The 26,142-nt window shown below is 39.6% G+C and overlaps 1 protein-coding gene across 2 annotated transcripts in view; it reads left to right on the top strand.

Moving 5' to 3' along the window:
• FBN1 (fibrillin 1) overlaps positions 1-26,142 on the top strand; it is a 235,420-nt gene that overhangs the window by 172,704 nt on the left and 36,574 nt on the right. For both annotated transcript variants that reach the window (XR_008539304.2, XM_001149266.6), the window contains exons 36-47: positions 1,584-1,706; positions 3,835-3,957; positions 4,267-4,431; positions 6,472-6,540; positions 6,637-6,762; positions 8,745-8,867; positions 9,526-9,684; positions 12,447-12,518; positions 16,017-16,142; positions 20,083-20,205; positions 23,875-24,000; positions 25,946-26,062. Coding sequence is in view for 1 of the 2 variants with exons in the window: in XM_001149266.6 (XP_001149266.4) it covers positions 1,584-1,706; positions 3,835-3,957; positions 4,267-4,431; positions 6,472-6,540; positions 6,637-6,762; positions 8,745-8,867; positions 9,526-9,684; positions 12,447-12,518; positions 16,017-16,142; positions 20,083-20,205; positions 23,875-24,000; positions 25,946-26,062 (1,452 nt within the window). In the remaining variant the exon portion in view is untranslated. The remainder of the gene's footprint in view (positions 1-1,583; positions 1,707-3,834; positions 3,958-4,266; positions 4,432-6,471; positions 6,541-6,636; positions 6,763-8,744; positions 8,868-9,525; positions 9,685-12,446; positions 12,519-16,016; positions 16,143-20,082; positions 20,206-23,874; positions 24,001-25,945; positions 26,063-26,142) is intronic.

The raw sequence follows: 26,142 nt of genomic DNA, 5'->3' as shown, positions 1-26,142 counted from the left end.
TGTACATCCAGCCTTGGCCGCATGGTCTGCAAGGGTGTATCCATTGGTCAATGAGGGTAACCAGGTGTGGTTAAATCAGTGCAACCCATTTATCCCTATGGAGGGGGATGCAACCCGTTAATCCCTACTGAGGGAGAAAAGAGCTCAAAGTGCAAGTTCCCTGATAATGTCCTGTTGTGGGATTATCACTAAATATGGAAACAGGTTTTAATCTCCACTGTATTTGGTTTCTAGAAATAAAAGCAGAACAAATAGTCTTGTCCATACGTAGAATGGTATGTCTCACATTTGCTCTAAATATCTAACATATATGAACATGGAACAGTTTTGCAAATCTGTTCAATAGGGGACCCATGGGATACTGCCATATGGCATGGTATCGCTCAGCTTTAGGCTCTGTCATTCTGATAAGTGTTGGTCAGACAGGAAGAGTCCTGGGAACCTGTTAGCTAAGGCTGGATCCCATTAGGGAACACAAGATTCTTCCCTTTACCCACATTTGTCAAATTTAAGCACATTCTCCTTCATTGAAAAGAAGATTTCAGTAGAAATAAACAAATGATAACGATTGTCAGTAGAAGTTTAAACAAGACCCTGATTAATGTATTAGTTAATAGTTGTTCCTTGTTAACAAGACATGAACTCAAAATCAGTCATTAGCTATGACATGTATACTAATTCCCTCATGTATTTTTATGTAAATACTTTTCTTTGTTATGGAACCGTTGGGTGTTCTTTATACAGTTTATATTAAATATGCAGAGTTTGATATAAAACTCCTTGGAGTCAAGAAACCAGATTATGCTCTTGATCATGTGCCTAATACCTTTTTTACTTTTGTTACTCCAAATATCCAAGGAAAACAGGTACTGTGCCACCTCTGGTAACACAAATAGTCACAGTGAAAGTTTTGCTTCTCTTATTGCTATAAGGGAAGGTTTTGTTTGTTTGTTTGTTCTTAATATAAATCATGGCTGGCGGAGTGGTCATGGCTATTTAAAGCTAGTCTCAAGCCTGAAAATGTGACTGTGTGTCAACTGCACACGAAGAATGTTAACAGGAGGCAGAGACAGAGGCCTGGAAGAAGCGTGTGCGGTTTTTCAATCTCCGTCAACAAAGGCAAACACATGCCATAGGACTAGGGACACTGGAGATTATGCAACTAATTATGACAGTTCCCTGAAAGACATTGTGGCTTGTGAAATTTTAATTCACAACAAAAACAGTGACTACACAGATAGATTAAAAAAAAAGAAAACGAATTTAGCGTAAGGTGGCTTGCTTGCCTCTTACTTTACGAAAGTGATGTGGACCTACGTGGAACACTACAAATGAGATATGTATCTATAAAATGCTCAGCCTGCTGCTTGGAATGTAATAGGGACTGAGGAAAAGTAACCTCTCACCTACGAGACTTCACTGTGCATGGCAAATCATCTAAAAGTCTATAGGAGAAGTGCCCAGATTGGTGTTAGGTACTCTGTATTTTCTTAGTATTTACATTAGTTGCCTAATTATATTTGGCAGGTTTTTTTTAGAAAAATATAAGTTAAGTTTTTTGCTTTTTTCTCCCTCCCCTCAAGATATTGATGAGTGCTCCCTTCCGAACATCTGTGTCTTTGGAACTTGCCACAACCTCCCTGGCCTGTTCCGCTGTGAGTGTGAGATAGGCTATGAACTGGACAGAAGCGGCGGGAACTGCACAGGTAAGACCTCCACTGGCATCAAAATCGGCTCCCTGGTGTCCCGGGGGACCCAGCTATTGGAGCCTCCCTGGGACTACACAAAGGCCATCACAGAGGACAAGAAAAGCAAGGGGGAAGTATTAAGAATCACAGATACCTTTTCTCAGACCTGGAACTGATTGGAGGTGAGGATCCAGAGGAAAGAGTCTAAGACAATTGAAGGAGCACAGTTTGTAGCCTTGAAATTGAGTCTGTGGCTACAAAGGAATGTTCTAGGGGTGCTCTAGCGGTGTAGCTTCCCAGCCATTTCCTTTTCTACTTGGGTACATTTTCGGAGAGTTTCCTTTTGGAGGCCACGCCCCGGGATCATGGGTTTTCTCCTTGTACTTCGTTGTTGCAATACCCACCCCACTCCTTCCTACCCCTGCCCTGCCCGTGGTCACCAGAGTACTGGATACACAGAGCTCAGCCACCTATCTCTAGTGTATAAATCATTTTCTTGTTGAGCCAAGGACTCTCAGGGAACATTAGAAAAAGCTTAGAAAAACTACAGGCACCCAGCAGACTGACACTCGGTTCTCTTTGGCACTAAGACTTTGAAAGCCATTTGCATTTCCCCTTCCTAATTCACCCCTCTGTTCAAGGATACTGAAGAAACAACTTATGTTCTGCATGAGTTCAAATTTCAGGAAAAAATCTGGTCTTTTCAACCACCTAAACAAACCATGACTCAGGGGCTCTCCAGATCATGACCACCACCACCACCCTGCAAATGCTCTGGATGGAGTATTCCTCTCCAGCCACACATTCTTCCCTTGGTTTTCCTTAAAGCTATTACGAGACCAGGCTGGGTCTCTTGCATGCCTCAGGAAGTCCCCCTCTCCATGGCCTGTACCCTCTCCTGCGTGCCCCAGATCACTATCAACATCATTCTGTCTAAACTCGTTTCTGTTACTCTGGCCCTGTCCGTCCAAATTCACATGCAATTTGAACAAAAAAATCATCTGCAGCGCAACCCGCAGGAGGGTTGCCAGATCCAAGGGGAGGACCAAGGCAAAGGTGTTGTCCCTCTTCTCCAGTCCCTCCTCACAGAAGCCGTTTGTCTATTCTTGAGTATTTCATGAGTGTTCAAAACAGACAAAAGGAATTGTACAGAGTGGAATTTGCCAAAACCCATGTCCTAAATATCTGGAATTCTGTACATATTTTTGGAATAGAAACTGAAAGGGAAATATTCAACTCAGCATGGATGATGGGAGAGACACTCCTTGCCGACCTCAGGGAACACGCTAAGCCTCACGCATGTGTGTCAGGGGAAGCAGCAAGAGTTGCCCTTCTGAGGGTTTCCTGGGACATCTTGCTCTAATTTGATGAAATAACAAGCCACATATACTCAATATATTCTCTTAAAACCTGTGTCTGAATTTTTGGTTGACCGAGGTCACAACAGTGTTTTGCCTTCAGTTACCTTGACTGGAATATTTTTCCTAGTGCCAAAGTTATATATATATATATATATATAATATATATATAATATTATATATATTTATATTATATATATTATATATATTTTATATATATGCGTATATATATATATATTTTTTTTTTTTTTTTTTGAGACGGAGTCTCGCTCTGTCGCCCAGGCTGGAGTACAGTGGTACCATCTCGGCTCACTGCAAGCTCCACCTCCCAGGTTCATGCCATTCTCCTGCCTCAGCCTCCCGAGTAGCTGGGACTACAAGCACCCACCACCACGCCTGGCTAATTTTTTGTATTTTTAGTAGAGATGAGGTTTCACTGTGTTAGCCAGGATGGTCTCGATCTCCTGACCTTGTGATCTGCCTGCCTCGGCCTCCCAAAGTGCTGGGATTACAGGCGTGAGCCACCATGCCTGGCCCAAAGTTATATTTTATCCTGATGACAAATTTGAATGGTAAATGTGTTCTGGGGAAAGACCACCAAAGACTATATCATATTTCCTTCCTGAGGTGTTTTATCTCTGAAGTGGAAGACTGCATTTCTAGATGTAGTTATAACTAGTAGCTTTAAAATTCTTGTTTGGAGCTCTAGATTGGGCCCTGTTCTTTTATGGTGATGTCTGCCTACACCGGCTCAGGTGATAACTCCACTGCTCACTGTTCGGTTTTAGATGTGAATGAATGCCTGGATCCAACCACGTGCATCAGTGGGAACTGTGTCAACACTCCAGGCAGCTATACCTGTGACTGCCCACCTGATTTTGAACTGAACCCAACTCGAGTTGGCTGTGTTGGTAAGACCTTAAAAACTTTTCAGAGAAGCAAGCATACTGTGTATTATTTTGAAAACAGCACCAAACATTCCATTCTCAAAGTTTGCAAAATGAATGATACAGAAATTTAAACATTTCCTAACTCTACTTTAGATTCAGATATCTTTTCCATAGGGAAAATTCTCGGTAGTGTATAATGTTCATGGGCACTTTTTAGTTTCTCAGTAAAAGTAAATTATGGTTTTTGAACAGTTCCTGAAATGGGTTTGAATTTTCAACCCCAGTAGAAAGATTCTGCCTGACGCTTTTGTGTTTGTATATGGTAAATAGATACCCGCTCTGGAAATTGCTATTTGGATATTCGACCTCGAGGAGACAATGGAGATACAGCCTGCAGCAATGAAATTGGAGTTGGTGTTTCCAAAGCTTCCTGCTGCTGTTCTCTGGGTAAAGCCTGGGGTACTCCTTGTGAGATGTGCCCTGCTGTGAACACATGTAAGTGGACATCCTCCTATTTATTATTATTTCAGCTCCAGGCAGTTCTCCTTTCTAGATCAGAAGATAAACCTTTTCTACTCTTAGATCAGAGAAGAAAGATCAGTCCTCTCAGCCCTGTAGAGGGGACCTTATTCCCAGTTCGAGAGTCAGAAAATATTCCTGGTTGGCCCACACTAAAAGATCAGGTAGGGCAGGTAACATCTCACTTCTGTGTAAGTGAAAAGCAGATAGCATTACTTTAAAGATTTTCCAGACTAGGTTACTTTCACCATGTTGCTTACCTTCCAGGCACACATTGATTATCTCTCCTCTTCTCATCTATTGACTAGTTTGGAAGGCTCTACGCCAGACTCAGTGTCCCTGGGTTTGAAGAGAAGCAATTAGTTAAGCAACTATAAAATGGAAGATTATTCCATTGTTATAGGGTGGCTTGAAAGAAGGCTTTAGCATATGATTGTAAGGACATACAAACTATGTCTCCTAAAAATATAAAAGGGTTTTCGTTTTTCCAAGTGAGTCCTGTATTATGATTCAGAATTAGATGTAGCTTCTTTGGCAAAAGTCAGTGGCTACTGCTTATAGCGTATGTTGGGATAGGTATGGATTCTTTTTTTGCTGAAGGGTCATTTATTCAATTCTTCTAAAAATATTTGTTGAGTAGACTAGATCCTGCCCTTCAGGAGAATACAGCATAGTAGGCAAATTATGACCTAAACATAAGCGCTATAATTCAAAATAGGCCTCAGAAAGAGAAGAAAGAGCAGGCACAGTGCTGTGTTGGTACAAAGAGCACACCTGGTGCAAATTAGGACTCCACTAGTTGTCACCCATGTAACCTTGGGCAAGTTCCTTAGCATTCATAAAATACCTCATAGGATTAAATGAAATCACTCATGCAAAACACCCAGCACAGGGGTGAGTGCTCAGCTGGCTCCTCCTTCTCTCTTCTCTTCAGAAAGGGAGGTCAGTTCTGCTTGGGAGAGGGTGGGGACTTAGTGTGTTTTTTAATTGAGCCTTCAAGAAGGTTGTGACATGAAAGAAGAAATTCAAAAAGTATGGATGATTGCAGAAAGAGGAGAACAAGTAAAAGAGGAGGACTTTTCATTTCATTGGTGTCGAAGGGGGCAAACTAAGACACTTAATTTGGGAAGTCAGCTTTGTAGATTAATAACAGTAGCAAAACAATAGATATCCACACCACACCAGATCTGGACCAGAGTTAGAACTGGAATATATACATATAGGCATGTGTACATATAATTTCAGGGAGCCAGGACAGGGATTAGCAGATCTGGACAGACCATGACATTATGAAAGAACTGATCTTATAGCTCCTCACTGGGATGATGCAGCAGGTTACAGACATTCTTATTCACATGTCCTGTACATACCACCGTCCTGGTGCATACCACTGAAATAAATGTTTCTGGGTAAAATACTTGGATGAAAGAATTAATGGGGAAACCCAAGGACACTATAGAAAGTTGTTTTTGGAAACAAGAGAATCAATATTGCCACCCATAGAAACAGAGGTGCAAGAAATGTCTCTAGTCATTAAGGAGAGAATTGGGATGGGAATCAACAGAGAACAGCTTTTCCTAAGGCTCTGTTTGGAAAGGGTTTTGGAAAGAAGCCAATTAAGATTATTAAGGGAAGCTGTAGTTCCCAGAAAGTAGGCTGAACAGAACATAAAAATGAAGATGAAGTTTTTCAGAAAATAAAAAGGGAAAGAAAATCTGTAAAAAGAAATAAGGGATGAAGGTAAGGTATAAAACAGTCCACACGCATGTAAGACCAGGGAGTGGTTAGAGTTCAAGGACTGAGGACAGTGGCCTTGCACTGGGGACACATAATAAAAACCACTGGAAAATGGGAAGTGTACATAAAGGTGTTAACTTACTTCAGTCGGGCAGAGTAACAACTAAAGATTCCTGAAAATGAACATTTTCAGTTGGATATGTGAGTATTTCTCTTGAGGATACTATTTCTAAAAACTTTAGATTCAAAACAACTGAATTTGAATTTTTGTTTCAATAGCCGAGTACAAAATTCTTTGTCCTGGAGGGGAAGGTTTCCGACCAAATCCTATCACCGTTATATTGGAAGGTAATTGTGTTTCCTTTGTCTTAAAGCACACACAACTTGAATTTCCTTGGGTTTATTTACAATGCTAAAGGAATGCCTTTGTTTTGATTTTGATAGATATTGATGAGTGCCAGGAGCTACCAGGGCTGTGCCAAGGAGGAAAATGTATCAACACCTTTGGGAGTTTCCAGTGCCGCTGTCCAACCGGCTACTACCTGAATGAAGATACACGAGTGTGTGATGGTAAATGGTCCTTGTAGGATGATAAGGTCTTGCAGATATCAAGAACTGACCTGCAAAACCAGAATATGGTTACCAGGAAAATAGAATTTAGCAGTGTAGCACAATGGTCTAAACACGAACATAGCCAGGTAAATATGTCACACATGTGGCAATTTGGACTCATGTTACTCAAGTGATGTCATTTCTGGTAAGTCCTAAATCTCCCTCTTTTCCTGAGAAAAACAGAATCTTATTCTGCTGGACCATAGCCTCATTTATGCTTACAAAAGAGTTTTCCATGCTCTTCAGAAAAGCCATTTTTTACGTGAGTGGCACAGGTCCAGTTTCAGTGTTCCTTCTCTATTTGGAGGAGTTCTGGGCCCTCTTCTTTTAATCCTTCACCACTTACCATTGGTGCTCATGTATTCAAATAAGCTTCTCCTAGAAGGCGGCCCTTTGGCTTTATGCTATGAGTGGTGGCCCTTGTTCATCCTGTGTTACTGGAAAGGTGGAGAATATTAACCACTTACAGGTTTCAGAGCACTTCAGCCATGAGCCATGGTTTTCGTCTACATGGAGGAATCACACAACTGTTTAGGAAAGAGACCTCCTTGTGCTCTGCATTAGCAAAGACTTGGAACCAACCCAAATGTCCAACAATGATAGACTGGATTAAGAAAATGTGGCACATATACACCATGGAATACTATGCAGCCATAAAAAATGATGAGTTCATGTCCTTTGTAGGGACATGGATGAAACTGGAAACCATCATTCTCAGTAAACTATCGCAAGAACAAAAAACCAAACACCGCATATTCTCACTCATAGGTGGGAATTGAACAATGAGACCACATGGACACAGGAAGGGGAATATCACACTCTGGGGACTGTGGTGGGGAGGGGGGAGGGGGGAGGGATAGCATTGGGAGATATACCTAATGCTAGATGACGAGTTAGTGGGTGCAGCACACCAGCATGGCACATGTATACATATGTAACTAACCTGCACAATGTGCACATGTACCCTAAAACTTAAAGTATAATTAAAAAAAAAAGAAAGAAATATTCCCCTGGCTCTTTAATGGCTTATTAGGTCACCCAGACAATGGCAACCTTATTGAGTATTAGTTGAACATCACAGTGTATATGGCACAGCTCTAAGACCCATGGAGTTAACAAAGATTAGAATCAACTCCTTCATTTGGAAGTGGGGAGAGGATGTGAAATATGCTCCATGCTGCCTTACCAATGCAGATGCATGAAGCCAGCTGTTAATGGCTTCGGGATACTACATACCCTATCATAGATTTTGTGAACATAAGAAGCGTACTTGTCTTCCTAAGGGATATTTGATATTTTAATTTCTCCACATTTCTATCTCTGCCTACCTTTGAGGATATTATAGGTTCATTTATTAGGAGACTCATTATTATATTTGATAATGCCTCATGTCAGAAGGCAAGAGTTCCTTTTCTTTTTTGTTTTTGTTTTTTGTTTGTTTGTTTCGAGACAGAGTCTTGCTCTGTTGCCCAGGCTGGAGTGCAATGGCATGATCTTGGCTCACTGCAACCTCTGCATGTAGAGTTCAAGCAATTCTCCTGCCTCAGCCTCCCGAGTAGAGTAGCTGGGACTACAGGTGTGCACCACCACACCTGGCTAATTTTTGTATTTTTAGTAGAGATGGGGTTTCACCATGTTGGCCAGGCTAGTCTGGAACTCCTGACCTCAAGTGATCCACCCACCTTGGCCTCCCAAAATGCTGGGATTACAGGCATAAGCCGCCATGCCCAGCCAAGAGTTCCTTTTCTAAAACCCTCTTTCCTCAAAAGGCACACATTTGCACAGAGAGAGGACACGGATGAATGAAATACCTATTTTCGTTATCTTATTTGAAAATACCCTATAGATTTTCTCCTCTAATGTCAACATTCATTAAGTATCAGGCCATTCCAAAATGTGAAGTTTTCATATTCACATACCACTTTCTCTTTGGATTATAGATGTGAATGAATGCGAGACTCCTGGAATCTGTGGTCCAGGGACATGTTACAACACCGTTGGCAACTACACCTGTATCTGTCCTCCAGACTACATGCAAGTGAATGGGGGAAATAATTGCATGGGTAAGTCCAAGCTTTTCTCAGTAATGCATGTTTGGTTCTCATCTACAAAGAGGAAGAGAGCTCACAAGTTCATCACCTTAGGGTGATGTTACTCATCAGACTGAGTGCTGGCATCCCTTCACTGTCTTGTTAGGAGCCTCTTCCCCTGTAAATCATAACTTGGCATTTTTTCACCACCACGGGTGGGTGGTTGGGAGTTTTCTCTAAAATGTAATGTTGGAAAATCCCAAACAACAGTTAATAGTACTTCTTTTGCTTGACTTTTGGGTGTATCTTTGTACAATTATATTTACAGTGCTGACCTACAGTATTAAAACATCATGAGTCGGAAATGAGAAACTTACTGCCAGATGGCAGTAGGGAATTGTTACTAGGAGACTGGGCAGAGAGTCATTTAAAGTTTATTAATGCTACAGCTATATAATGACTTAGTTCTGTGGCATGAAATATCAGGGAATGTATTTCTCAAAGTCCTTTATCTTGTAGCAGCATAGGTAGCTAGAAAGTTGTGTAAGAGCAAGTTTTTTGGGTCCTTATCAAAGTCAAGCTACAATACAATTCAAATGAAACTTGCTTGTTGAGTATCCACTTAGAAATTTGTTGTGATTTCCCACATGGCATCACCAACCCTCCAATCCTTTTTTTACCTCCCTTCTAGATATGAGAAGAAGTTTGTGCTACAGAAACTACTATGCTGACAACCAGACCTGTGATGGAGAACTGTTATTCAACATGACCAAGAAGATGTGCTGCTGTTCCTACAACATTGGCCGGGCGTGGAACAAGCCCTGTGAACAGTGTCCCATCCCAAGTACAGGTGAGTTTTAGTTTCTCCATTATCAAAAATATAGGTTGAAAAATTACCCATGAATTGTTGGGGAAATCAGTCTTAGCGAAGGAAGCAAAGTGTGCATTGTTTATCTTTACAGGGAAAAAAATAGCTCATGATTTAAATTCACAGTTGGTGCTGGTCATTCCAGCCGAACACTGAGTCACAGAATATGTTTTCTAATGTATACCCTAATACGTAACCAGACTTGTAAACTCAGCATATCACAAAAATATAAACTATAAACAATGTTCTCATTGTTACTGAATTCTTCATGTATCTAAAAGACTGTAAACATTAGACAAATCAATGTGACAGTAAGGGAAACATAATTCCTTGTCTTTTTACTTATTTAAAGCTAAACTCGTTCCAAAAATAGTTAAAGGCAGCCTACAAAGATGTAAATGTTAAACAAGAAATAAGCATAAGGCAAATGGCAAACAAGAATAAGAAAGAGCCAGGAGCAGGACTAATACACAAAATTCAAGCCGGGAATTCCTACACACTTGCCTGAAATAAGCAATAATTTTAGCCCCAAACTTTCTAGCAGCTCCTATGAAAAGGGAGATGTGATCAAGTACAAAATTCTCAATGAGCATAAAGAAAACTCAAAATGAAAGGAAAGTGCAACTTTTCTTGATATTGAGATCGAGATACATTTCTTCTTATATTCTCATGGAGAAAGAAACTAAATAATGTTATTTGTCTTAAAAAAAGGCTAAATTGCATCCTTTGAATAAATAAAGACATTAGTGTACTGTTCTTATATCATATGGTATATGCTGTGCATTATGTATATGATGATGACATCATTTGCCAAGATTATGATTTGGGTTAATTGAAATTATCATGCAAGGAATTGATTAGGGTATTCTATAAAGGGAATCCTACACCATTTTCCACAGTGATATATAAAATATTAAATCTGTTGTTTGGTACTACCTGACATTGCATGCAACAGAAAATTGTTTTTTAGTAAAATGTATTATTCCATCCATTGTTTACTCCAGAAATAATATGATAACCACCACTTAGAATTCTGATTTACCTCCACCCTGCAAAATGTTTCTAGACCAGGGCTTGGCAAAATACACCCCATGGGCCAAATCTGTCCCACCATCTACTTTTGAATGGCCTGCAAGCTAAGAAGGATTTCTACATTTTAAATGGTTGGAAAAAATCAGGAGAATAGTATTTCATAATATGAAAGTTACATGAACTTCAGATTTTGTTTCCCATAAATAAAACTTTTTTAGAGCACACTAATTTATTTCCATATTGTCTACTACTGCTTTCATGGCAACATTAAATAGTTTTGACTGACTGTACAGCCTGCAAAGCCTAAGATATTTACTCTCTGTCCCTTTATTAAAAAGTTTGCTGACCCTTGATCTTGAATAATGGTCTTTACAACTTTAGGTGGTACTTACCTGTTGGTAAAAAATCTGAAGCTTATGCACACCTGGTGTGCATTTATATGTAAAAGTCTATGTGTATATATCTATGTATGTGTATATGTATTTGTTTTCAATTATATTGAAAAATACATTTATTATTTTTCTGAGCTGTTCTAATATAAAGTGTACACAAAATTAATTTTTTTAAAGATTAGATTTTTCCAAAGATAGATAGAAGTCCTCGCATTTTCTTTTTTATCCTAATGGATTATTGCATATTCCTCTGGAGACCACTTTGGAAACCCTTAATGTAGACTAACATTTACTTTTAGAAATGATTGCCTGAGTTTTGAATATCTACATACTCTTGTGTAAAATGCAAGATTTCTTCTTGATGTTGGATATTCACCAAATTCAGTCATGGCTTTTCATTAGCTGTGAAATCTGCACATATTTTAAGAGTCCCTGTAATTTCTTTAGGTGACCAATGTCAGCTGGCGTTACAGTGTTGGAAGTGAACACTCATAGATTAAGGAAACAAAACACAAGGAGAATAACATGCTATATTTTGATTAAAATACTTCCAGAAATCTTTTACTGATTTTCACTGAGCGTGACCAATAAGGCAATGGCCATCTGAAGCTTAGATTGATACCATACCTTACCAGTTACAGTCATGATCTGGAATCACAAAATCTCACAGTTAGAAGGGACTGCTGATAGAATTTAGTTCAACCTTTATTATCTGTTAAATTTGACTAATTCAAGTGAGAGAAAGACAGAGAGAGACAGAAAAGGAAAGAGGGAGAGGGAGAGAATATGACAGAGCTGTACCAAATGAAATCCAGCTCCAAAAACTGAAAAACTGGTGAAGGTTGGTTGATTGACCCAAATTAGTCATTAATAGATCGGATGTCAAGAATGTGGCTAGATTTGCTATGGTCTCCTATAATCTACCGAGAAAATGGCTTTTATACGTGTTCCTCAAACCCTAGATCTCTAAATGCAGAGTAGAGAGAGGCACTCTTACCAGTCCCTGAGTTCAGAGCTGAATAACATCCATATTGAAATCCAAACTCCTACAGGTAAACTCATGTGAATGAGTGGCATGTGATCTGGGGATCTCTACTTCTCCTTCATTATCACGTCAACATTAGGTCATTTTTTTCTTCAATATTTTTCTTACAGGCAAGATTATATCTGTAGGAATTTTCAGGTTTACTTTTTATTTTAAATTCTTCAAACTACAGACAAATACCTTTCAAGAATGCTTACAAAATAATTTTTTTCAATCCAATTATTGTTCTTTGCTGACCCCTATCCTCCCATCCCACCTTTGTTTAATCATTGCAGATGAGTTTGCTACACTCTGTGGAAGTCAAAGGCCAGGCTTTGTCATCGACATTTATACCGGTTTACCCGTTGGTGAGTCATGACGGCATTGTCAGAACTTTCTGGTTTTTTGCCTTTGTGTTAGCAAGAGGAGTACACCATTATTTTTTCAGTTCCCATTTTTTTCTTAAAGGAAAAAAAATATTAAACAATGCCTTTCACTTTATTGAAACACTGATTCTTAGTTTGAAACAAACTGCGCAAACACCCTGTGCAGCTCCACCTAATTGGCAACAACATTTGTTGTTCATGATTAAGGGGATTGGAAAGCTTTTCCCAAAATTACAATCAAGCATAGTTAAACCAACCTTAGGCATCAACATGGGGAGAGATTCTGGGAGTGGGGCCAGTTGACATTTGATTTGACTGTAATTCTCAATCCTTCCTTCTGACTAAGACCAGGTTAAGTGACTTCACACCAATCCTTACATGTAGATTGTTTACATAAAGTCCTTTCGTGGATCAATTTTATCTTACATGGAATCTCCTCAGGTCATCTGCTTTGGGAATTTCAGATGTGAAATAAAAATCTTTTCGGTCTGAGGCCCTGCCTGGTAAATGAAGCAGAGAACACAACATTGGGAGAGATGCTTGTGCAAGAATCAGAAGTATTACACAGCACTCAGCCAGTGCAGGCAATGCCCTTGTGGTTTAAAACCAAATAACATAAAAGTAGATGGAAAGCTATTGCATTCTCTGAGTTTTTCCCTGGTGTGATTTTTATGCATCCTTAGATGCCCTCTTAAGTCTGCACAGTTGTGTCTAGTAGCAAACATCACCACTTGCTTTATTCCACCTTATTCATAATAAGTAAACTAAAATCCACATCAGCCTTTCCAGTGACCTTGTTTAAGAAAACAAGAGTCTGGTCCAGCAATCAGCCTGGCTCCCTTAGTGCCAAATCCATATGGCTCCACAGTCTCGTCCACGTCCAAAGAAACTTCATGGTTTGGAAAGAAAAACTGCTAAATGACATTGGCATGGAACACCTGGCCCTAGCTGCTTTGTTTTTTCCCCTTCCCAAAACAGATCTTTTAACCTCCCTAGAATCTGTGATCACAAGATAAGTGGTCTGTAATGGTAGTGGTTCTCCACGGACCAACCAGGCATGTACCCCAGCAAGGCTGCCCTCCAAGTTTGGCAGTAAGCAAAGACTAGAAACAACATTAGCGTTGTCCACTAGGAGAGCTGGAAAGGCTTCAGACTTCATCTAGTCCAAATGCCTTGCTTCATATTTGAGGAGACAGAGGCCCAGAGAGGGGAAGGGACTCACCCAAGGCCACCCAGCTAATTAATAACAGAGCTGGGACCAGAACACAGTCCTGACTCATGGCTTAGTTTGCTTCTAGCTCTTGAAAACTGGACATCTGATATTTAGCTATATGCTTATTGTTACCAAATTCCAGCATGACAAAATATTTAGATGACTGAAAAACTTTGTTTTATTTAAGCTTTATACTCTCCTTTTGGAAGATCTTATGATTGTTGGCATGTGGAGTCCATTCATATAGGGTTAAAACTATAGCATGTTTATCAATCTTGTCTTAAAATATAAACTTCACTAAGTTGAAGTTCAAATAAAATCCTGACAGGAAAAGAAAATATAATTTTTAATATATCCTTTTGCTATTTTACACCTAACAATGGCTGGAAATTAGACTCAGCCCATTATTGTTAAACTTGATAATAATATATTACTTATATTTAAAACGAATGTGAATATGATGTTTCGTGTTCTAACCCACACTGAATGAATGGCATCTGAATTTGTTTTTTGTTTACTTATGATACACAGTTGTGATGTAAGTTTATATGGCATTTTCATGACATGAATGACAAAGGTGTGAAAGATCTAAAGACATAATTGCGTGTATTCAAAATAGCAATGGACCCTTTGAGATTCTAAGCTGTTTCTTTTCATTAAATAGGTCAATTTTGCCTTCACACAAAATCAAGCCCTTTTTTAAAAAGGGTCTAAAATAAATCTATGACATCAAATTTCTCCTTTAAAACAGATTGGTTATAGAGTGTGGTTCTTCTAAAATTGCAGCACCTCTTGTAGGCTCCACTTCAGTCCGTGATCATCATCTCACAAGTATGCAAGCAAAGTATGTACCTTGCAAAGGCTCCTGACTATAATAAGTAAACAACGTATCTCAACAACAGTCATAGAAACTAGTGAATTGGAAGACTTTGGATTGTAGACCAAGGCTTTGCATACCTCCCAGCTGAGGTGTTTCATCAAACCCAGCCAAGGGGCCGATGAAAGGGCCCTCCAGGATAACAAAAGTGTTGATGACAGTTCTGTGAAGATTGTATTAGGGTGATGCAGGAAATCACCATAATACGATCTTCCCTTATATGATAAGGGAGGCAGGATGGCCTGTTAACTGAGTCCCAGTGTCAAATCCTGACTCTGCCTTTCATTGGCTGCTTGGTCTTGGGCAGGTTATATCCTGTGGCTTGGCCTCACTTGCTTCATCTCTTAGTTAGAATAGTCATAGCACCGAGACCATCTCATGGGGTGGCTGTGATAATTCAGCCAATAAATACAGGTTGAATGCTTGAGAAATGTACCAGTCATGCAGCAAATGAGATACTGTCACTATTAATACTATTACCATTATTACTACTATTACTACTCTTATCCTAGAGGGCACTTCAGTGGTCAGGAGTTCAGAGTGGGTAAGACAGAGATGGGACCACTCCAGGCTGGGGACATGGCCAAGCTGGTGAGGTGTCCAAAGTCTCTATCCATAGCTGGCCAGCCCTGCCTTAGCAGCCTGGGTCCTGGCCGTGTTCTCACTCTTGGTCCTGTTTTAGTGCTCACCAACACACTGCCAGACACTTGCTCTTAACTGAACAAATTTGAATTGAGCACTTACTACCTGTCATGTAGAGTGCTAAGGAACCATAACACAGTGTTGGAGAGCCAAGCCCAACTCCCAGTCTTAGGAAGCACACATTCTACTGCAACAGTTCTTCCTTGGTGTTGACCTCGTTTTCATTGTCAGCCCCAGCCCAGCTGACATCCCCACACCTGACTTACCTCCTTTCTAAAGCCACATGAATTAGGAAGGGGGAGTTAAACTGGAATTTGAAAGATCAGAGTTCCATATGACCATGTGCTCCTCCGTGGTTCTTTACCAGCTCACCTCTGCCTTTTTCCCTAAATATAGGCACACTTGGGTGGAGAGGCTGTTTACCCTTGACCATCCCTTCTATTCTACTCATCTGGTGTATCCACAGTGCCCAGAGGATACAAAGATATCTCCTACCTGTACAAAATTGACATTCTGAAGCAAAACCCAGAACATATATTTTAAATCCAGTTAGACTCATGTCTGGAAAGTGGTTTAGTTATCTCAATTTGCTATTCATTGATGTCCCTATTGCCATCACCACCACCCCAACACATGCGTGCGCACACACACACACACACACACGCACGCACGCACTTTCCATCTTGTCTCACCCGGCACAGGGATCATGTGCTGTCCTGTCACTCATGAATGACTACTCTGTCTCTAGATATTGATGAGTGCCGGGAGATCCCAGGGGTCTGTGAAAATGGAGTGTGTATCAACATGGTTGGCAGCTTCCGATGTGAATGTCCAGTGGGATTCTTCTATAATGACAAGTTGTTGGTTTGTGAAGGTAAGTGGCATCATAACTTTATCATATCCAGAAAAGAGCTAACTGATGAGCTACTTGATACACACTTGGCGAATTTCACAACATTGAAATTTCAGAAATGCATTAAGCTCTAGAAATAGTAAAGGGCATGGTGTGGAACAACATGAAATTTCATGCAAAAAAAAAAAAAAATTCACTAACTTCAGTGGAAAAACCAGGAGGCACATTCCCAGCCCCTTTCCCCCAACACACAGTGTGTTAATATTAGACTTCCCAGCTGATATGAAAAAGCTTTGAGTTCCTGGGTGTGTCACATAGATTGCTTTCATTTCATGTTGCTGGAAAATCAGTATGAGTGGACAGTCATCCTAGTTCACTCTCAAAATCACTTCTCTTCCAGACAGAGACTTTGCTACTCCCAAGTGAAAACAAGGTTAATGCAGATATTCCAAATGCATGAGAGAATTCCAAATGGCAAGAACAGCAAATTTGATTTTATATGAAGAATGTTGGCATGCACATGTACTTTTTTCATTTTCAAATTACCTCCTGTTGCCATGTATATGTACTGTGATTCGGAGCATTCCTTATAGCACTTCATATTTTTTCCTGCATCTGGGAAAGATAGTTCTCTTACATTTTAGTAAAAGGGACATTACTGGTTATTAAATATACCATGTGCCCAGGATAGTTGGAATAATTTTCTATTTAATACTTACACTTCAGGCCTCTTGCAGAGTTTTTATTCATGTTAGAAAGGGTTATTACCCCTTAGAGCACATATTATAGCACATATGTCAACATTTTAATGTTAAAAAAAAAAACTTTTTTGTCTATACTGAAGACAACTTATATACCACAAGTAAAGTTATAGTCCTAACCACATACTTGTTAAGTTCCTGTCACCAGGCTTTCAGTTACTGTGTCCAAGTGGGCACATGTCCCTTACTCTGCCTGCTGTGTGAGTTAGTGGGAATGGGGTAATAGCCATTCCGAGCCTTCCTAAGAAGATAGCCAGTTCAGACCTTGGCCCAAATCCCTGGGCTCTGGGAAGCCATCAAGGATCAGGTACCTGGAGAGGAAGCATGGATGTGGGAGAGGGAACCCACGGCAGATGATCTTACAGTGCTAGAGTTGGCTGCCTCCCTCACAGCCGCACTTTTCCCCCTCTCAAACATGCTCAGCATGCCTGCCACCTGCCTGTGGCATTTTCCTCCCCACCCTTCCCCTCAGAGATGGCTTTGATGATGACTGTACCCAGGTACCTTTTAACCACTTATATTTGCTGAAGCTGCAGGCCTTGGCCAGAACCCATAGACAAGACCACCCATGACCACCAAGTCAACTTAGACCTTGCTAGATCCATGAGATTAAACACATGCAACTGTACCAATGCAAGGCATTTTTCTGTCAGGGTAGCATTCTGTGGATATTGAGATAACTAAGTGCTCCAACTTCTGATTTCCATTTCACAGAATATCCGTCTTCAGGGTGAATGTTTAATCCAGGGTCAGCTGCTTCCTAGCATACTCTTAGCTCTTAGAATAGGAAAATGAAGGTTGAGTGCATACATGCCTCAGCAATGCTGAAATTGGAATGGATTGTAGAGGTGATTTAGGGAGCTTCCATGCCTCTGCTCTTGCCAAGTAGCCACATTATCAGATGCCACATCATAGAAGTGCTTCTCTGTGACACTACTCAGTTTCTCCAGTGGCGCAATCTGCCCCCTGTGTTTCTATACATCCTGAATACAAAGCAGGGCAGACCTGGTGAGTGAGGTGGTGCTGGGTCCCTTGTAACCCAAGGCAGACACACTCCTGCTCCTGTGTCTGTTGCCCAGAGAGGCACAATCCACCCGCCTTAGACAGGAACCCCCACTGACTGACTGACAGTCCTGAGGGTTTTCCACCACAGAATCACACCCAAGAGGCATTGGCTGATGTATTTGCCACCCCCTTGTAGGAACTTCTTTGGTCGAGCCAACTTCTGTGTAAAAGCCCAGAACTGGTACTAAGGGCCAACCCTCACCTGTGTTATAGGCCATCCCCTTTATTGGACTTAGTCTGTAAATTAGATTGTTCCACTGGAGCAGGGAAGAGGGAAACATGTATTTTGCCCCATGATATAGCATGGACATGTAGTAACTTTTGTGATGCCATGAGTTTGAACTATATTAGTATCTGTTTTTTTGTTGTTGTTTGTTGTTGTTGTTTTGTTTTGTTTTGTAGACAGACAACCCCCTAAGCAAAGTCAAAACTCTGGAACACACAATATCCATTATCCAAAATCTTTTCTGTTTTAATGAGAGTTGGTTTGTTTTCAGTAGTTTTGTGATAACTCCCATGTTAGGTTTTCTTGATTTGATTGCCTTGTGGTAGTAATTTGAGCAGGTGTCTTTACAGCCCTGTACCTCAAAGCACTCTCTACAGACCAGGAGCACCTGCATCAGCTGGGAACTTATTAGAAATTCAGACTCTCAGGCCATTTTCCAGACATGCCAAGTCAGAATCTGCATTTTAGCAAGATCCCAAGTGATTCATGTGGACTTTAAGATTTGAGACATTCTGCTCTTGCAGCCTTTCAGACAATAGCAACCTTATTGAATCATAAAATCCAGATCTTTGAGTAAATACAAGGCTTCCTAGGATATTAATCTATACCCATGTCAAGTGCTGGCCCTAGCAGCCAAGTTTCATGACTTTTTTTTAGATGTGAGCATCATTAGAGTCCATATGTGGTCATAAATCAAGCCTTGCATTTATAAATATTACTGAAGTGGGAAAGTTTAGATAATGGACTTTCAGTCTTCCTTTCTTTCTTTCTTTTTTTTTTTAATAGACTTTATTTTCTAGTGCAGTTTTAGGTCCACAGCAATATTGAGAAGAAGGCACAAAGATTTATCATATATTCCCTACCCCTACACATGCACAGCCTCCCCCATCATCAGCATCCTCCATCAGAGTGGTGCATTTGTTACAATTGAATCTCCGTTGACATCATTATCACTCAGAGTCCACTCTGATGATTTACATTAGAGCTCGCTCTTGGTGTTGTACATTCTATGGGTTTGGAAAAATTTATAATGACATGTATCCACCATTCCATAACTATTCATAGAATAATTTCATTGCCCTAAAAATTCTCTGTGCTTTGCCTGTGTATCCCCTAATCTCCCCTAACCCCTGGCAACCACTGATTTTTTACTGTCTCCAGAGTTTTGCCTTTTCCAGAATGTTATATGGTTGGAATCATACATTATGTCGCCTTTCCAGATTGGCTTCTGATCCGCTTAGTAATATACATTTAATTTTCTTTTTTCTTCTTTTTCTTTTTCCTTTTTTTTTGTGTGTGTTTTTTTTGTTTTCTTTTTTGTTTGTTTGTTTGTTTTGGACTTGGAGTTTTGCACTTGTTGCCCAGGCTGGAATGCAATGGCATGATCTTGGCTCGCTGCTACCTCCATCTCCCAGGCTCAAACGGTTCTCCTGCCCCAGCTTCCCAAGTAGCTGGGATTGCAGGTGCCCGCCACCATGCCCAGCTAACTTTGTATTTTTAGTAGAGACGGGGTTTCACCATGTTGGTCAGGCTGGTCTCAAACTCCTGACCTCAGGTGATCCACCCGCCTTAGCTTCCCAAAGTGCTAGGATTACAGGTGTGAGCAACCACACCTGGCCATATTTAATTTTCTTCCATGTCTTTTCATGGCTTGATAGCTCATTTCTTTTTAGTGCTAAGTAACATTCCATTGTCTGAATGTACCACAGTTTATTTGTTAATTCACCTATCGAAGGACATCTTGGTTGCTTCCAAATTCTGGCAATAAATAAAGCTGCTGTACACATCTATGTTGTCTTTTCAATAGAACAGATCAAAATAAAATATAAATTTGTTTTCATGTGAGAGGCTTTGTTGACTGGACACCAGATTCTGTTCTCCTTCAAATTCACTTCTCTTCTGCTCGTAGATATTGACGAGTGTCAGAACGGCCCAGTGTGCCAGCGCAACGCCGAATGCATCAACACTGCAGGCAGCTACCGCTGTGACTGTAAGCCCGGCTACCGCTTCACCTCCACAGGACAGTGCAATGGTATGTAGTGCCCCACAGGCTGGACATGCCTACCCAAGAGTTTGTCTTCATGAAGCTTCAGATATCTGGATTTATTTTCAGATAGTTAAGCTGAAGAATATATGAGTTAAGATTTAGATTGATGAACTCTAATATTAAACGAAATTGGAAAAAGGGATATTGTCAAAATATCTAAACACTTAGCTTTTTAATCCTCTTTCTGGATGAGATATTTTCAAAACAAGAAGTAAATCATTCGCATACATAGATTTCGTATTTGCCTGTCTGCTGCCCTGCCTGCAAACACTCACCCCCACACATTACACACACACACAATTATGCATACACATACTCCCCTAAGCAACATTTAGGACCAAATGATTTTTTTCCTTCCACAGAATCCCTCTCAGAAAGGTGAGGTTTTCACCATCTTGGCTGCATACCCCAAATCTAGACAATGAAGCTCTCCTGAGCTGGGTCAGATTAATCTGCAGAAACAGAACAAACAAAGCCATCGCTTTTCTTCCCAGTCATCTTACAGGGAAAGGGTCACTCACTGAAGGCAGCAAACATCAACAGCCTTTATTAGCTATTTATTCCCATGACCCCTAGAGATTAGATTTTTTTGGTGTTCACTTTTGTCAGGGATGTGATAGAAATAGGAAGCACGTTGGCATGTTATCAACTTCAGTGTACGGTGAAGTTATTCAGTATCTGATGGTATCTTGTAGCCAGTGGTGTGAAAATTTAAAAGACTGCTGTTTCAGCCCAGAAGCAAAATAATATCTCAGAATGATTTTCTTGTAAGTTTTTAAATAATTCTGAATCTGTATATTTAGCAAAAATCACTGTATATTTAGCAAAGCAAATCATTGTATATTAGTCAGGAAGAATGTGTTATTTTGCTCACGGTTCATTTCACGGGGGGTTTCCTGGATATTTTATGCATTTGTGAATGAAACAACACAGGGGAACGTGGTCAGATTTTCCTTGGATTTCCTTGCCTACCAGTGATTAAGTGGTAGGAAGTGCACTGTTCTCTTTAGGGTATTTTGCATTGTTTTATGAGACCTTGGTGGGAAGAGGGTGTAATTGCCAAACAAAAAATCGCATTGAGAATCAAGACTTGTTTTGTTGAGTTTAAAGGAAAATGTGTAAGTATTTAGCATTTTCTCAACAGAGCTGTTGCTATCCATGTATTAAAAATACAGGACAGGAAAAGCAGGGACGTCTCTGATATGAACCACAATACCCTAGAGAAACTTGGCATTGATACCACTTCCCTGCATTTTGCTCATAATTTATATTTATTTAGAACTGGATGAAATAATTCCAGTCAAAATAAAGAATTGCTGATAATATAGAATGAGTCATTTCATACCATTTCACACTCAGGTAAGAAGTGGGACAGAGCTATTTATAGATCAAGATAAGACATTCAGCCATAGCCTGCTGGAGCTTAAGCCATTTGCTGTTTTCTTGTAGGAGACTATCATACATAAAATGCACCCAGCTATAAGTGTTGTGAGTGAGCATCATTTGCAGCCAAAAGCTTGATTTCCTTTGTTCATTGAAATCCTCAGAAGAAAGGGAATTAACTTGAGTTTTGTAACCATTCAGCCTGTTGGGTTGAAGACTTCATTCTAGAAATGTCTTTATTTATGCCTTATTTTTAAAATATCTTTAAATGCTATTCTATACTTGGCATTTTTTTTCAGGCATGCTGCAAAGTACTCCTTTGTGCATCTGTTTAAAATGAAAATAACTAAAACTTTTTCTCCATCATGAGATCTTTATTTGAATTCATAAGCACATTATTTCAAATCCCAAATCACACCTGGCCATAGCACCCACATTATTGCTGAGAGAGCTGAGAGAACAATTAGATATCTGAGCTCAGGATGCTAGTCTGACAGCAGAAGCTGGATAGTTAGAGCAAATGCAACCCCCTTCTGAAATGTCTTGCCCCGCAAAAGACAAGGAACAGTTTCTTCCCAGCTACTTCCTTGTGGTTTCCTCTCTTTCTCTGTTGACTGTTTGGGTTTCTTTCCACAGTAGCCTGTTCAGACCTCCTATCCCAACCTCAAATATGATCATCTAAGAGTTCAAATTCTGGTGCTTGTGGAAACCTAGATTTCTGCTCTAGTTTTACCAGTAGAACTCCAAAGTACTCCCCATGTTTCATTTTTCATTTATTTAAACCATCATGAAATAGGGCAGTAGATGAAAGGAAATTCCTAATTGGGGATCCCTTTCTAATAAGATCCTTAAGGCTCTCCATTTCCTTGTGGAACTCAGATATGAGACAGACCTCGTCCCCTGCATACCTCCAGGTCCAGTCCTACCTGAAGGTGCCAAAGTTTTGGGCCAACTATGGTAGGACATGAGACACCCTTCCTCAAGATCAGAAATCAGTCTCCTCTGCCTATACTGGGAAGCAGTTGGCTCACTTTAAATTCATTTTCTCAAAAGGGAATAATCATAATTTGTTAAATAGCATTTCTGCATAGGCTAGTAGTAGTTCCTAAGCTGCTCTATTTCAATTTCCCCTCATAATGATATACTCCACTTCACTTGGAACTTCTAAATGGTATGATGATTCATCTACTAAATAGGAGATAACCATAACAGTGGCATCCCGGACACATGAAATGGAGGAGATATCCACGATTCTGGCACAGGGAGGGTTGCTGTGTGCAGCAAAAAGTGTCCATTCATGATTACTGTGTTCTGAGTAGACATTGCAGGCAAACGGCAAGTCTGGATTATTTAACTAAGAGCGAAATGCCATCTGCCCTACAGCATCTGCAGCAAAGATGACACTCCATTTGCTTTCTTCTGTGACAGTAGGAAAATCAGAATGGCACAGTGCTCTTCAAAGTACATTTACTCTAAACATACAGCTTTAAAAAATTAGAGACGTAAGTTGGCATATAATTATGTCATATGTGAATTCATGCATGAAATTCTGCCCCTCAGATAATCAGATTTCAGGAAAGCAACAAAGATTCAGTTGATGATAAATATAATTTAGAACTTAAAGACTGGCAGAAGCAAGATGAGAGGGCTTCCTTTTGAATGGATGAGAGTAAAAAGAAAGAGACAGTGTTCAGGTTGTCACATGCTAAAAGGAGCCCTGTGTAGACATGAATACTTGGTGAAGATGGAACAAAAAGTTACAGGCATAAGACAAAACAAAGAGATGCAACTTGAACAAGCAGCCATGTAGGTTGTCCATCAAGAAAAACTTAATCTTAGTCATAGGATTTGACTTTGATATAAATTTCCAAAGGAAGCCATGAACTATCCATGACTTAAGGCACCAAATCTTAACTAGACAAAATACTTCAATTAATTCCACAGTCTGTGGTGCTGCGTAGGCCGATAATCAAACAGAAAATCCTCCCAGCTTGAATTTTTCCCCCCATTTTACTTCTAAGTTTTCTCATCTTTCAGAATATTTTTTGATTACTTACCCTTATTTTTTATTGTGTCAAGTATTGTTAACATACTCTGACTATGCCTGGTAAATGAGAGTAAGTTTTAATCCATTTTGATGCAAAAATAAATATATCTGTTTCACTAACTTAGTTTAGAGCTAGGATTACTCCTGAGAACGATAGCTAGAAGTAAGTTATTCAATTATATTTTGTCTTCTAAGTTCTCACTTAAGATGCTTTTTATTTACAGATCGTAATGAATGTCAAGAAATTCCCAATATATGCAGTCATGGGCAGTGCATTGACACAGTTGGAAGCTTTTATTGCCTTTGCCACACTGGTTTTAAAACAAATGATGACCAAACCATGTGCTTGGGTAAGTATGCAATTATTATTCTTTTTTTTCATATGCTTTTGAAAGCTTCATTTGATTCTAAATATGGATAAAATTTAATACTAAGTCTTTTAGTAGTATTTTTGCTATATACAAAATAAAAACACAGACAGATATGCAGCAGTGATATCCTATTTAATCTTTGGCAATCTGAACATGATAAACCTCTTCCTTGTTATTCATTTGGCTGTCAGTTTAGAAAAAATTGACTAAGGGGTAAATTGAAAAAGATATTAATACAAAAATATTAATGTTAATAGGCTATTATTCATATGTAATATTGATGTGGATTTTCTTTTGAGTTTTTGAGTGCGAGATGACCATTTTTTTGAGAAGGGTTTATAGTGTGTACCAGATTCTCAAAGGCAAATTTATAAATCCTACAAAGGCAAAGAAAACTTAATCATTTTTCTAGAGGAAAAAGAGCTCAGGATTTTAAATCTCTTTCCTGATTTCTCTATTATCAGGATGCTGATTTAGAATAAACTTCAGTGTGTAATGAATCATTTTCTTCTTTTCCTTCCTTTATTTTTCTACTTTAAAGCAATACCATTAAGTCTTTTTGGGACATTAAGAACATAAATCAGATTCACAGCTGAAAGAACAATTAATATAGTAATGTTTAAGTCCTTGACTTTGGCTATGACTGGGTTCATCCATTTGGGAACATTTCTCATAAAGTTGTATCTTCTCCAGAGTAATGACAAGAGCACTGACAGCCCTACTCATCACTGGGCAGCTAACCTGTGTAAAAGCTATGATGACCCTGCCCAACTTTCTTTCTACATGTCTCATCTGAATTTTCTGGAGCCCCCTAACATAGAACCTTCCCAACCAAAGAACTTCACCAGTTTGGCTAAAAATGAATCAAGGCAGAAATTCTTGATTACTAGCAATGACTCATCTGGGTGTAGTCTTCAACCACAGACACACATTAGAGTCCCTTTGGGTTAGCAATAGCTTCCTAATTCAGGAATCACAGATCATTTATCTTCATGTCCAAAATGTGAAAAGAAAGGGAATCCTAGCTCTAATCATTACATTTTGCTATTCTCCGTTGTTACCTTCCACTCTCTCTCTCTCGTTTCATCTTTGTCCCTCTTCTTGGTGCCTCATTCTTTCAAACCAGCAGTAACAACTTTCTTTCATTAAATTTTTTTATTACTTCCTCCTTAATATAATGTACATCTACTCTTTATAAGAAATATGCTAGCTGCTGTGATGAGATGCAAAGACGTATAAGATGTCAGAGTAGCTTTACAAAATCATCAGAGAAAAGTACAGACCAATCAAAAGGCGAATAAGAATGCAAGCATGTATGAAAAGAACAAATTAAGTGCCATCTCTTTGGGGTAGTTTAGAAAAGTGAGAGAAGTCATCATTGGTGGAAGTTGTTCTATGTTTTTACGGGTGTAGGGAAAAAGGAAAAGTTGTCTGAAATGACAGGTGAGCTAGAAAGCTGAGTTATTTTGTTGCTGATTGTGGGGTAATGCCAGGTGAGTCACTGCTTTTTGGTAAATTGGAGTGAGAATCTTGAAGGTTGAAGTTTGCCAAAGGTGGCAACACCTCAAGACCCAGATGCACACAGAGTTTTTTCCATTTTCAAGTGAAAATATTTGAGAAAAGTGGCAAGGGTGGAGAATTCTAGAAGTAAATAGAATAAAATAATTCTTGTTCAGGTCTCATGTCCTTAGCTTGCCTCCTTTCACTGGCCAGCCAAGGAAACCATTTATTCCCAAGGTTTAGAGCTTTGCCGCTGCCTGGTGTCTTGCAGGGATGACTGCTGCTGGAGCTGATACCAACATCAAGAAGTTCTCAGCCTATGGATGAGGCCTGGTGAACCCTAAAATGCTCTTTAGCCACTGTAACCGTGTAACCACTTTTTCTACTTATAATTATGTTTCTTTATGGCCTTTCTTCCTACTAGACATAAATGAATGTGAAAGAGATGCCTGTGGGAATGGAACTTGCCGGAACACAATTGGTTCCTTCAACTGCCGCTGCAATCATGGTTTCATCCTTTCTCACAACAATGACTGTATAGGTGCGTGTGCAAAATTGTGCATCAGCAAAGGAAGTCAGTTTTATATGTGTTCTTTGTAATTAGCATCATCTCTAGTGTTC

This window comes from Pan troglodytes, chromosome 16 (assembly GCF_028858775.2).
Source record: "Pan troglodytes isolate AG18354 chromosome 16, NHGRI_mPanTro3-v2.0_pri, whole genome shotgun sequence".
In the NCBI taxonomy this organism is placed as follows: Eukaryota; Metazoa; Chordata; class Mammalia; order Primates; family Hominidae; genus Pan; species Pan troglodytes.
This window is presented reverse-complemented; position numbering and strand designations above follow the sequence as displayed.